General features: G+C 35.2%; 1 protein-coding gene across 1 annotated transcript in view; it reads left to right on the top strand.

Moving 5' to 3' along the window:
• The window catches only part of LOC107755204 (sodium channel protein type 1 subunit alpha-like), a 46,071-nt gene that overhangs the window by 11,367 nt on the left and 20,400 nt on the right, over positions 1–14,304 (top strand). The window contains exons 4-15 of the mRNA XM_016571919.1: positions 1,068–1,157; positions 1,250–1,378; positions 3,345–3,436; positions 4,805–5,041; positions 6,716–6,779; positions 6,922–7,063; positions 7,367–7,573; positions 7,787–8,038; positions 9,277–9,642; positions 11,563–11,689; positions 12,364–12,602; positions 13,768–13,944. Of these exons, the coding sequence (XP_016427405.1) occupies positions 1,068–1,157; positions 1,250–1,378; positions 3,345–3,436; positions 4,805–5,041; positions 6,716–6,779; positions 6,922–7,063; positions 7,367–7,573; positions 7,787–8,038; positions 9,277–9,642; positions 11,563–11,689; positions 12,364–12,602; positions 13,768–13,944 (2,122 nt within the window). The remainder of the gene's footprint in view (positions 1–1,067; positions 1,158–1,249; positions 1,379–3,344; positions 3,437–4,804; positions 5,042–6,715; positions 6,780–6,921; positions 7,064–7,366; positions 7,574–7,786; positions 8,039–9,276; positions 9,643–11,562; positions 11,690–12,363; positions 12,603–13,767; positions 13,945–14,304) is intronic.

Below are 14,304 nucleotides of genomic sequence, written 5' to 3'. Positions count from 1 at the left end.
TCCTTCTCAACTGCTGAAACATGCAGATGGCGACTGTCTTGCTGTGATGGATGGGTCTTATGTTTTTACTGTTTAATCCAGTGGGTTTCAATTGATAATTTACAACCCAAAAATGAGTTGTAGGCCTGTTATGTTTGATTGGTAATAAATGCAAATAATTAACTGAAAATAACCATGATGAATCAATGTAGATGTCAAATGGACATGTTGTTCTCAGAAACCATTAACAAAATTACATAAGGTCAAAGAAAATATGACCCAAATGGCATTAAAGAAAGGTTTGCTTCAGGATAAACATACTTTGTGTGATAAATGGTAAGCAGCTGAGAGCCTGAAACTATGGCTTGATGACTTCGTGTCCAATGTAAAACCTGATCCTGAAGCAAAACCAGTTGAGAACCTCTATATGATTCAATCATTTATCAAAAAAAATCAATTTTAAATGGATTATCATCTTACTAGCTAAAGCCTCTTTAAACCTCTTTTACTCCATACTGCAGGAAAATTTCATTTCAAGTGTGTATTTCAGTAAGATTTGTTAATGATTTTGAAAAAATCTCTTCTGCTCACCAAGGCTGCACTTATTTGATCAAAAATACAGTAAAATCAGTAATATTGTGAAATATTATTACAATTTCAGATAACTGTTTTCTATATGAATATATTGTAAAATGTAATTTATTCCTGTGATGCAAAGCTGAATTTTCAGCATCATTACTCCAGTCTTCAGTGTCACGTGATCCTTCAGAAATCATTCTAATATGCTGATTTGCTGCTCAAAAAAACATTTTATTATTATCAATGTTGAAAACAGTTGTGCTGCTTATTATTTGTATGGAAACCATGATGCATTTATTTTTTCAGGATTATTTGATGAATAGAAAAATCAAAAGAACAGCGTTTATTTGATTTATTTTATTTTATTTTTTGGTAATATTATACATGTCTGCACTATAACTTTTGATCAATTTAATGTGTTCATTTCTATAAAAAAAATTCTTACTGACCCCAAACTTCTGAATGGTACTGTAGTTCTGTCACTAAGTTTCCTTAACTGCAGCTTTCACATTGTTCAGTATGTTTATAATGTTCACTATACTGGCAAACTGCGCTTTCATGGTCTACTCACAACCTCCAGACTGGGCCAAGAATGTAGAGTGAGTTGATCTCTTTGTTGCTTTTCAAGCATCGTGTAGAAATGTTCACTATGTTTGCTGAGTGCAGGAACTGAGGGTCTTGTTTTTAACAGATATGCCTTCACTGGGATATACACCTTTGAAGCACTCATAAAGATCATCGCCAGGGGATTCTGTGTGGGTCAGTTTACGTTCCTCAGAGACCCGTGGAACTGGTTGGATTTTATGGTTATAGTCATGGCGTAAGTATGACAAATCTGTTATTTACCCCGGCTGCACTGCTTTAAATTATTATAATCCATTTATTATCATTGCTTAAAGGTGGGGTAAGCTATTTTTCAAAAACGCTTTAGAAAACTGATTCGGGCCGACTAGCAAAACAAACTTGTAGCCAATCAGCAGTAAGGGGCGTGTCTACTCATGATGTGGAGGAGAGAGTGTTCAGTGGACAGGACGGACATTAGCCGTGCCGAGTGACAGAAAGATAGAGATGGCGGATAAAAAACAAAAGAGGAAAACGTCTGTGGAACAAAAGAGGGCTTAAAGGAACACTCCACTATTTTTGAAAATAGGCTCATTTTCCAACTCCCTTAGAGTTAAACAGTTGAGTTTTACCGTTTTCGAATCCATTCAGCCGATCTCCGGGTCTGGCGGTAGCACTTTTAGCTGTAGCTTAGCATAGATCATTGAATCTGATTAGACCGTTAGCATCTCGCTCAAAAATGACCAAAGAGTTTCTATATTTTTCCTATTTAAAACTTGACTCTTCTGTAGTTACATCGTGTACTAAGACCGACGGAAAATGAAAAGTTGCGGGCGTGTTTGTTCTGGTGATTTCAAATGTCAACATTGGCTACCAGAAATCGCTTACCCCACCTTTAAAGGTGAAGAGTGTAAAAAGACTTTGCTGGTTTCTAGCTGACCAGGTTTACTTTCTTAATTCACATTCCTGTCTTATCGTGGATGATTTATCTGTAAAAACTGTTGCAGATAAAAAATTCTGCCTTTACAATCGTTCATTAAAATGTAGTAATTTACTCTGTCTCTAAAACCACTTTTCTTTTTGGCTGACATCACCTAAACCTCCCCTGAAATTACTCCTTTTTTTATATGAAACACCCACTTTCACCAATTCCTTGATAAAAGTCCCATCCTACATTTTTTCTTAGTATTTAACTTTAAAATATGTTAAAAAATGATGTTGGAAGGGGCAAGTTGGAATTTGGGAATGTTCATTATTTTTGCAATTCTGTTTGGTGCTGCTAATGGCGTATAAATTACACTCTTCAACTTTAGTGTTTCATAGTCCATTGAGTGGTCAAAAATGATCATCTTCAGTTGTTATTGTCAGCTTTCAATGATAAGAGTGCTGCGGATAAAAGTGTCTGGTAAATGTCAAAATATAAATGTAAATCTGTAGATTGAAACACATTTCTTTTTTTTTTTGGTTTCTGTCTCTAACATTTAAAATGCATTATTAAAGGATTGAATTGATAGTTTATACATTTAGAGTAAAACGTTTAGAGTTCAAAAAAGTTGTTCCAATAAGCTTGTGGTTCAAAAATGTGTTTCCTTGCTAAGACTTCTCAAAAACTTCTCAAATTGGCATATTTGTCTATTTAAAATCACAGAGAAAAGTTGACTTCTTTGCCAGCCCATATTAAAACAAAAAATGCTTACAATTGTTTATAATAGTTTATTGTATTTTATTTTAAATGAAAATATATTATTAAATATTAAATATGTTATTTTATATTTCATTTTTTATATATGTTTATGCACTATATGTTTATTAAAATACGTAAACACTATTACTTTTTAGAGTTTAAAATACTTAATACTTTAATTTTAATTGTTTTTTTAAGAAGCAGATATAATCTTTAATTATGCATTCTTAACTTATAATTAGTCCATAAAATGCCCATAAAGGCCACTAGCATCTTCAGTGCTCATCAGCTTTATTTGTATCTGTATATTTGGTCCCACAGGTTTGTAACAGAGTTTATAAACATAGGCAATGTATCAGCTCTCCGCACATTCAGGGTACTCAGAGCTTTGAAAACTATTTCAGTAATTCCAGGTAAGCAGGGAACACGATTAGATGTACTACCTCTGTGTGACCTTTGAACCCGACTGCAACCCTGTGTCTCGACCTTCCTGTGTGTTGTATGTCTGGCAGTGTTTGATTTCCCACCCTCCATGTTTCAGATATGTAACAGAGTTTGTGGATCTGGGTAGTGTGTCCGCCCTGCGAGCGTTCAGAGTTCTTCGAGCCCTGAAAACTATATCGGTCATCCCAGGTGAGAGTTAGGGCAAAGGTCACGGTCACAGATGCTGACACTGCTTCCTTCAAGCATGTCATGTTCTTCTTTAAGTGCTTAAATAAGTATTTTTTTCAAACATTTTCCAGTTTTCTTTTTCAGGTGTTCTTGCTTTAATTTATGATTTGATGGTTGCACACACAAAAAAACAAGCAGTGATGTCTGATTCACATTGAATAAGTCAATTATTTTTAATCAGTAGGTCAAAAACTCACAAATCTTGAAATGTATCAGTTTCAATCTATGAAGCAACACCCTGAAATGCAGTCATTACTTTTGTCATACGCAGTTTGAGAACTGTTTCATTTATGTGTGCTTACGAGACTTAAATGGTTTACTAGTAAAAGTACTACAAAAGCAATAGTTCACCCAAAAATGAAAATCTGCTGAAAATGTACTCATCCTCTGGCCATTCAAGATGTGGATCAGTTTGTTTCTTCATCTGACCAGATTTGGAGAAATGTAACATTACATCACTTGCTCACCAATGGATGCTCTGCAGTGAATGGGTGCTGTCAGAATGAGAGTCCTAACAGCTGATAAAAACATCACAGTAATCCACATTTTTATTTTTATTTTTACACACAAACGTGCAGCTTTTCACTCTACTGCTCTGATAAAGAAACTAATTCATCTACATCTTGCATGGCCTGAGAATGAGTACATTTTCAGCAAATTTTCTTTTTTTAGTGAACTACTCCTTTAACGATCACTGTAATGTGTTATTGAAATCAGACCTAGATTCGTTATGGGCGAGTGTTTGCTGTTTTTGTTTCTCCTCTCCTTTTGTGATGAGTTTGTTTGTACTGTAGCCGTCTTGCATGTCTTCAGCAGTGATGTGCATGTGATACATGAAAAACTACTGTGAACTTTATCCTGAAACATTCAGAGATTTCCTCTTGTAGCATTAAGAACATATCAAATTTAAAAAAACATATCAGTGTTAACATAATCATATAAATAAAAAACACTATTTAAATACATTCAGGGTCCAAAATTAATGTAATGCATTAAATACAAACTGCTGTTACATGATTTAAGTTGAATTGTAAAAATGATAGCCTGACCCTTGCTGATGTGTTATTAGTGAAATAAATCATAAACTGAAGGAATACATCTGTCATGACTTCTAATGGCTAAATTTGGCAAAACAAGGAGTCTTCTCACATGAAGAGTCTCTCGTATGTGATGTCACAATGACCTGCACTGTTTGTCATAAATATGCATGAAAACAACAGTTAAATAATTCCATTTCAAAGTCAGAATAAAATACTTGAATTGAATTTTGGACCCTGATTACATCAGTGTAAAGTTGGAAAGTGACAAGGTTTACTCTGTTTTGCACAGGGCTGAAAACAATCGTTGGAGCTCTGATCCAGTCAGTGAAGAAGCTGTCAGATGTGATGATCTTGACTATTTTTTGCCTGAGCGTCTTTGCTTTGGTCGGACTGCAGCTGTTCATGGGAGTTCTAAAACACAAATGTGTGCTCCAGCCATCCAATCACAACTTAACTTATTATATTGTTAACAAGACAGAGGTGTGTTACCTGACACCCGAATGCAATGATTACATTAACAATCAGAGTAAGTTCATTTTCATTGTTTTGCTGAATGGAATAGATTCAGAATCTGATGCAGCTGCACTATTTATGTAACGATGATCAACATTTGTGTTTTGTTGTGAAAACTCAAATAATCATGCAATTAATTTTAGTAATATTAGAAGTACATGTAGCTGAAAATATGTTAGTGCACAATAAAAGAATATGCAGTAAGCATGCAGATATTAAACTATGCAAAACCCTCAAATGCTTTCATGCACCCAAAGGCAATTAATAGAAAACAAAAACTTGTGTTTATTTGATTTTTATTTATTTTTTTAACACAACGTAGAGAAACAAAATGACAAATTGAATTAAACAAGGCACAAAAAGCAATGTTGGACCAAGGTTTCCTACAAAAATTGTAACTGTTGGTAAACATGAATTTTGCTCCATCCATACATGCATCAGTACATCCATAAATGCATCCATACATTTATCCACCAATACACACATGCATCCATGCGTTTCAGCAGAAAGCCACATAAAATTATATAAATGAATGACTGTACAACACTAATTTACTTATTGTATTAGTGATTTAGAAATGGTACAGAACATTGAAATCATATATTATTGCTGTATGTGACAAGTTATTGCAAATAATATGGGTATCACAACATCGCGTAATCCAGAGAGACTAGAGGTTTTAGAACACCTGAAAACTTTCGATCAGGGCCGATATAAAGGCAGTGAAGAGTGACAGGTCCAGTATACTAATTACAAGTATTGTGTGTGTGTGTAAGTGATCTGTGCACCTGCCAGACAGCCAGCTGTCATCATTCAGCATTATGGACGTTTACATTAGCTCCAGCCATGAAAAACCTTTTTGAGAGAAAGAGGAAGAGGAATTCCACCTTGTTCATAGGGGGGTGAAATATGATATCTATTATAAAGTACTTTAGTGGGATGGGGGAAAGCTATCATAGGAGTGAGGTAATCTGGACCGCTGCTTGCTGAGGACAGTGCCTTCCACATGTACTATTATTCTGGTACATACACAAATTCTGCTGGCATTTTGACATTTCACTCATTTGCATGGGGCTTGGCCCTGCTCCATTAAAAAACAAAACAAAAAAAAACGTCCCATTTAATTCGATGGGTCAGAGAGAGGATGGAAAATGGTCAGTCTGTTTTCTGGTCTTTTCTGGTGTTAATGTATGACCATTTTCTTCAATATTTTTTGTTGCCAAAAATGGACCAATAAGAAAATGGTAATTTATTAAGGGACATTTATTGCACAAAAACAATGAAGAAAATGGTCATATGGTAATTTTTGTGCAATAAATAAATAAATAAAAATTACATATAAAATACATTAACAGATGAAGAATATTAAATACAAAAATGAAGAAAATAGTAATATATTAAGACTTTTTATTGCAAATGGACCAGTCTTAATATCATCATTGGCCCATTTTCTGCACCAAAAACAATGGAGAAAATGGCCATATGGTAATATTTAGTGGGGGAAAAATGTACCAGTGAAGTGAATAATATTTTATGTGTGTATATATATATATATATATACATACATTTAAAATATGAAATGACCTGTAATGAACTGAATAAACTCATGGGTTATAGTACAAACCAACTAATACACCTTAACTTTATATAAGTTTTATTATGAATGGTATTCTTTTTTTTCCTGTAGGTAACCATTATGTCCCAACAGGAAAGAAAGATGCTCTGATCTGTGGGAAAAGTAGTGATGCTGGGTAAGCTATGTGTATTGAATTATTTCATAAACCTTGGCATTATCTTCCCTTCAAACATCATTCGCCAAGAGCAGTTACACGTTTTATGTTATGTTGCATGGTGAGTTTTTGACAATTGCTGTCTCACACGTGTTCATTTCAGGCAGTGTCCAGAAAATTATTTATGTATTAAAGCAAGTCCCAATCCAGATTATGGTTACACAAGCTTTGATTCCTTTGGCTGGGCCTTCCTTTCTTTATTCAGACTGATGACTCAAGACTACTGGGAGAATCTTTACCAACAGGTGCGTGTTTTGTTTGTCTACGTAGAGGAAACCAAATTTGTATTATTACTTTTCTTTTTCGGAACACAAAAGATGTTTTGCAGACTGTTTGAGCAGTTTCTTCTCCGATCTGTTCTTCACAAAATCAGTCATATGATTTAGAATGTAGTCATATAGACTATTCTATGGTATTTTTATAGTGTTTTTTTGTCATTTATAAAATCCCCATCCACTTTCATTGTTAGGAAAAGAAGATAATCATGCTGGAATGACACAAATAGCTTCCTATGTTTATTTGACACTAATTGTGGACTTTTCTTACAGACTCTTCGGGCCGCAGGAAAAAGCTACATGATTTTTTTCGTGCTGGTCATTTTCTTGGGATCCTTCTACCTGGTGAACCTGATCCTGGCTGTGGTTGCCATGGCATATGATGAACAAAATCAAGCCACTATTGATGAGGCTTTGAAGAAAGAGGAGGAGTTTAATGCCATGCTCCAGCAGCTGATGAGACACGAGGAGGAAGCTCAGGTCTGTTGGGTGTTTTCATTAAAACGGGTATGAATACCATGCAAATGGTAACGTACAGCGCCATCAGTGCCAAAGTCACGGGTTTGATTCTTGGGAAAATGCATGCATCACTAGCAGAATGTATTCCTTCAAAGCATTTCAAATACATGAATGTAAATGCCGGAAACCTTTACAAACTGCATAAATATAATCTGTTGCATGATTGCTTGGCAGGCTGCGGCTGAAGCGTCCAAGTGTGATGGGCTCAGTGGAGAAAAGACGGACTCTTCCTCGGACGCCTCCAAACTCAGTTCCAAAAGTGCCAAAGAAAGACGCAACCGCAGGAAAAAGAGACAGCGTCAGGGGGAAGGCGAGAAAGAGGAGGATTCGAACATAGAGGGAAATGGTAGAAAGGCCAGCTTCCGTTTTACAGCTGATGGAAAAATCCGGCGCTCACGTGAAAGGACTTGCACGTCTCCACATCAGGTTAGAAAAAAATCTTTTTTTTATCATTTGATGCTTATTTTACCAATAAGGAAATGTCATTTGTTTAAATACAGAAGACAACTGTCATATCAGTGTTTGTGAAATCAGAATAATTATGGAAATGTCTTATTGCGTACGTGTGATATTATTACAGTTTTAGAATAGTACTGGAAAGACAAACTTTGACATTTTTTGATAAATGAAGAATGAGGTTTGAAAGGTGTACAGGAATGATAAATAGATGGGTCTAATTTACATATCTGATTCATGATTTAGAAATGATACTGAACATTAAATATATTATTGATAGACAGATAGAAAGTTTCTACATTATTCAGCATTAAAAATTAATTTTATTTGATTCTGCCCCCCTCATTCTTTCAACTATCTGCTTGACTCAAATCTAAATTATTTTCGCCTCCTCGTTCGTAACAAATTCATGGATTTTTTTTTTCCATTTCTTTGCTTTGAGAAAAAAAAACTTCATCTCAACTTCATCAAAACTAAAGACATCTATCAACTTTCATTTATTTTTCATCTTCTCACATTGTCATCTTTCTCTTACGTCATTGTTCTTTTTCATATTCAGCATAATCATCAACATCATCTTCATCAAGATATTCACGATTTTTGCCACTTTTGTTCTGTTCTGCCATTGCTTGTCCAATTGATCTGTTGCTAGACTCATAATTTTCTTTAAAATGTTTAGATTAGATTTGATGTTATTCTTATGTGGGCTGAAATTTTGAATTGCAAAGCATCACTATCTGCCATTTTTCTTTAAAGAAATTGCTAAATTATGTAATCGCATGACTAAAAACTACAATTAAATACACAGATTGCAATTACAATATTTTTGGATCATTACTGTAAAATTAACAAATTAATTTAAAAACACAGGATTTCCATGAACTTACACTAAAAAAGAGCAAAAACGAAGGATGATAACTTTAGCTATAACTGAAGTTTTAATAATCACTCCACGTCCACAGTGTTGTTTTTCCAAATCATAAATAATAAAAACATTGACAACCAATCAATTGTCATGCATTGGTGTGGATGCCTATGTAGTTATTGCTATAGTTATATATGATAATAAGGCGGACAGTTGCTAAAGTTGGATCGGCAAATTGTTAAAAGTTGTAAATTGGGATATCTTCCATCGGTTAGTCAGGTTACATCCTCATATGCCTTAATTTGTTTGGCAGTGTATTTGTAAGGCTCTTTTTTCTCCTCAGTCCCCTCTGAGTTTTCAGGATTCAATCCTCACCCCACGTCGGGACAGCAAAGGTAGCATCTTCAGCTTCCGCAGGCGTGTGCATTCAGAAAACAACTACGCTGACGACGAGCAAAGCATGTGTGAGGAGACGGGCAGCCGGAGAGACTCTCTGTTTCTACCCTCTCGATCCGAGCGGCTTTACAGCACTCTTAGCAAAAGCAGTCTGACGCCGCGTATATTGTTGCCGTCTAATGGAAAAGTACGGTACGTGGTTGACAGCAATGGCATGGTGATAGTGTCGGGCGGAGCGTCTTCACCCAACTCGCCCTCCGGAATACTGACGCCGGAGGTGTCCAGAAAAAGAGCCATGTTTGACGACACTTGCGTAAGCACATATAATGCATGTGCTGTTGCTGTGGTGCAATGCTTCATTTTAAACTGCAGATTTTTATTATCATTCTCTCTCTATTAGGGGTCCAAGCACTGAAGGTGTTGGAACCCTATTGTATTTGTACTGATTATTTTCTTCTTCTTATCACTATTCTTTTTCTGTCCTAAAAGTGTCTGGCCAGACAAAAACGTAAGTCCTAGAAACACCAAATTTGGCAGGATGGTCCCAAATCTCCTCCACTACTCAGGTGCACACAGATCCCGGTTGGACCATAGGTGGCGCTATAATCAGTACTTTTACGTTTTTTCTCATATCTCCGCAACCATAAAGGTTACAATAAAAAAAAAACTCTGATTCTCTGAGACAAACTGAACAAAACATACTGTATATCGTACTAAACGTACTAAAATATCTCTTTTTATTGCAGTAGCCTAAATATTGCTGCCTTCAAGTGTACTCATGCCAAACTTCATGAATTTCTGATGCACTGGGTCATCGTTTAGAATCGCATCGTTTAAAATCTGTGTAATGGTTCAATAGATTTACTATGCATAACATTCATTATAGTTTCATAGTTTGAAGTTTAATAAAGGCTAAAACAATCTAAGTCTAATCAGTTTCCAAAGAAATCTGTGATCTCCAAAATACCTTCATATATATATATATATCCTAAATTCAGTGTCAATGTCATGTCAAGTTTTTGACATCAGTTTGATTTGCATATTTGACATGTTTTTTAGGTCAATTTTGATGTCAATTTGATGTCTTTTCAACATTAATTGCCCACTGGGTTGTGCTTGGACCCCGATGATTGCCGCTTGCGGCTATATTTTGACATGAATCTGTGCACGTTTTTGTTTTTTATTTTTTGCTAACTTTGGGTGAAAATCTGCAGAATTCTGTGGGATGAATTTAAATATGTAAAAAAAAAAAGCTGCATAATCAAATGCAAAATATGTATTTTAAAAAAAAACATGAAATGGCAGGGAACTTATGAGTGATCAGATTCACATTCTGCAGAAATCTGCAGAGATTACTGTGGAAGTTCATTGCATGCAGATTCTGTGTGTGAGCATGCAAATCAAGTTGTGACAATAAACAATTTCAATTGTTTTCCAGGATGACAGCATATCATCAGCGTGTAAAGACATAAAATGTGCAATATTAAAGTTACTGCAACTAATATATATTTTGGAAATCGATTAGTTTGTCAATTATTTGTTCAATTAATCAATTAATCATTAAAAAAGCAAAATACACATTATATCCAGCTTTGGATTCAAAGCTTGTTCAAGCATTTGTTTAAAGCATGTTACTCTGCATAATGTCTTTTTAAAAATTAAATTGTAACTTTTTTTACAACTTTTTAAAACCTTTGTATTTTATAAAGCATTTCATTGTATTGTATAAACATTTACAATGTCTTAATATTTTTAATATGTACTAATATGTACTACTAGTGGCATTTAGCACAAACAAAGGCATTCTCAAAGTGGTTAAAATGTCCACTGGAAATAGCACTGGAAATGTCCAAAAGGAAATAGCAGTGTTTGCAAGGCAGCAAAAGAATTGTGTTAAACGAAGGAAATTGAAATATATATGATATATATACATACATATAAATTGAAACATGCAAAGACCTTTTAAGTAGATCCCCCAAAAATCAGAAGTTTATGAAAAATAAGATGTTATGTTTCAAGACATGTTTTGTAAATTATTTATTTTGTTTTTAATTCAATTTTTTAAATTAATTTTTTTGCCACATTTCTTGTGAAATATCATTCATGCCTGAATTCATTCAGTTGAATACAAGAATGATTGACAAATAGCAATAGATTGCTGCATTACAAACACTAATGAAGCACCATCGTAACATTTGTTGATGTATTTGCTGTTGATTTAATCCCTTTACAGTATGACACAGATGAAGAATCTCGACGCCGATGTGATTCAAAGAGTTATTCAAAGGCTTTTCTATATGACCAGTCAGTGAGACAGCGAGCTTTGAGCGTCGCAAGTGTCAGCAACAACCCTACTGACTGTAAGAAACCCTAAATGCCAAACACACTTAGGGGCCGTTCACACAGAATGCATTTTTTCTTTGAAAAACGTGAGACTCTGGCAGTGGAATGGGGGAAAAATGCAAGGTCTTGTGATGCAAAGTTGAAATTATTCTTATTAAGGAAAAGTAGTGTATTCTGTGTGAACAGCCCTTTACAAGAAACTCAATGTGAGATATATTTGTTGGATTTTTCTCTGTACTTTTAAATAAATAGTTTTAAATAAAGTTTTAAATTTTAAACCTAAATGACTTTTATTGCTTTGTAGCACAAAAGTTTTCAATATCTTCTCAATACAGGACAATCTTTTATAATAAAATAATGGCCGAGGCTGTCAAGCTTCAAAAAATACAAAGGAACCATAAAAATCAAATATTGTTCATATGACATTTTCCCAATATTTAAAGTCATATGATACCTTTGTTTGAGTAATAGACCGAAAATGAATGATGCTTTTATTGTCTTCTTGAAGTTTGACAGCCTCATTTCTCATTTACTTTCATAGAGGCCCTTTTTATTTTTCACAGAAGAAAGATGAACTGTTCTTTTGATCAAGTGCTTGTTTGCTCATTTCTGTTTGTTACAAATGTTGCCAAAATTCATACTAGTTCACATACAGCTTTCAGATTGTCTTTATTTTTTTTTCACACGGCAGCGTCGGAGGTCTGGAAACAGAAGTGTGTGGAGTGCTGGTTCGAGTTTGCCGAGGATTATCTGATTTGGGATTGCAGTCCCACATGGCTGAAGATAAAGAAAATTGTCCACATGGTTGTGATGGACCCCTTTGCAGATCTGTTTATCACCATTTGCATAGTGATAAACACAGTATTCATGGCCATGGAGTATTATCCCATGCAAAATGACTATGTTTACATGCTTTCAACTGCCAATGTGGTAAGAACATTTGTAGCAGCATTTTAATGACTATGAAATGCCCTCATGTACAATATTTTGAGGCTTGTTCTGTTATTCTAGAAAGAGTTACTGTTATTAGTGTGCAACCCCACTGAAATGGAGGAGTGTGAATTTACTAATTAAATTTATATATGAAAGTGTTAAAACGGTATTTTGAATATAAGAATATAAGACACTTTATTTGTATATACGTTTTCTCAAATGATTGATAAAAGTGATCAAGAAATCCACATTACATATGTAATGTTTTTTATTTCAAATTTAGTTAGTAGACAGCTCTAGTTTTGTAAAATACTTTTAATAGGGTGACTGAAATCCTATTTCTCCTGAAAATATCCTGGCCAGGATTTCTAAATTGCCTAAAACAGCGGTTCTTAATCCTGGTCCTTGGGACCCCCAGCTCTGCATATTTTGCGTGTCTCTCTTGGTTAACACACCTGATTCAAATCATCGGCTCGTTAGAAGAGAGCTCCATGAATGAACTGTGTTCTGATTGACAGGGTCCCTACACAGTGTTCACTGCTCTCTACTCCCTGCACACGGCAAATCGGCTAAAGTTTACTTCACTTAAGAACACGGATTTGCGCTACACCACTGCCTGCAGCGTCTTCACACACAGACAAAACTGTGAAGTGAAAAGTGTGAAGGGTTATTTAACCGTAATCATTGAGATTTGCATAGTAGTCACGTCTCGCTCACTTTAATGCCCTTTAAATGGAACATATCCTTTCGAATAATATCCTGTGATGTCCACTTCGCAGGGCACTTACGGTCGAATGGAACAAACATCTGAAGCGATAAGAGAAACATACAAAATGTGCAAAGCGGGAGGTCATGAGGACCAGGATTAAGAACCGCTGTTTCAGGCAATTTAGAAATCCCAGCCAGGACATGTCTGGGAAAAAGAGGACGAGTGGTCCCTCTACTTTTATGTTTTTAATTGTCGTCTTACCTACAGGTTTTCACAGGTACAATTTATTTATATACAAAACAAAGTGTTAAAATTTTCTCATAAATGATTGCTAAACGTTAATGACTAATCAACATATGCAAAGATTTAATTATACATTTAGTCAGTAGATGGCTCTAGTTTTGTAAAAAAAAAGTTGTTCTTTTAAAAGTTTTAATTATTCCTTGCCTTCAGGTTTTCATAGGCATCTTTGCAGCAGAAATGATATTCAAGATCATTGCGTTGGACCCGTACACTTACTTTCAGGAAGGCTGGAATATCTTTGACAGCATCATAGTCACACTGAGTCTGCTGGAACTTTGTTTGGCAAATGTGGTGTCTGGAATTGGTTTTCTTAGGCCATTCAGACTGGTAAGAGTATCCCACTGTCATGCTTTACACCTAATGGCTCTAAAATCTATATAACTGCATATAAGATGCGCTTTACTATACGTAATGTTGTCTTCAAAGTTACCTTCTCTTGGCCAAGCAATGCATTTTTATATTTGTTAGCATATTAAATTTAAAATTTTCTTGAGAGAAATGTTGGGGAAGTCGTGGCCTAATGGTTAGAGAGTCGGACTCGTAACCCAAGGTTGTGGGTTCGAGTCTCGTACCGGCAGGGATTGTAGGTGGGGGGAGTGAATGTACAGCGCTCTCTCCCACCTTCAATACCACGACTTAGGTGCCCTTGAGCAAGGCACCGAACCCCCAACTGCTCCCCGGGCGCCG

Source organism: Sinocyclocheilus rhinocerous, unplaced genomic scaffold, assembly GCF_001515625.1.
Source record: "Sinocyclocheilus rhinocerous isolate Xijiao unplaced genomic scaffold, SAMN03320098_v1.1 scaffold2187, whole genome shotgun sequence".
NCBI classification, from domain to species: domain Eukaryota; kingdom Metazoa; phylum Chordata; class Actinopteri; order Cypriniformes; family Cyprinidae; genus Sinocyclocheilus; species Sinocyclocheilus rhinocerous.
This window is presented reverse-complemented; position numbering and strand designations above follow the sequence as displayed.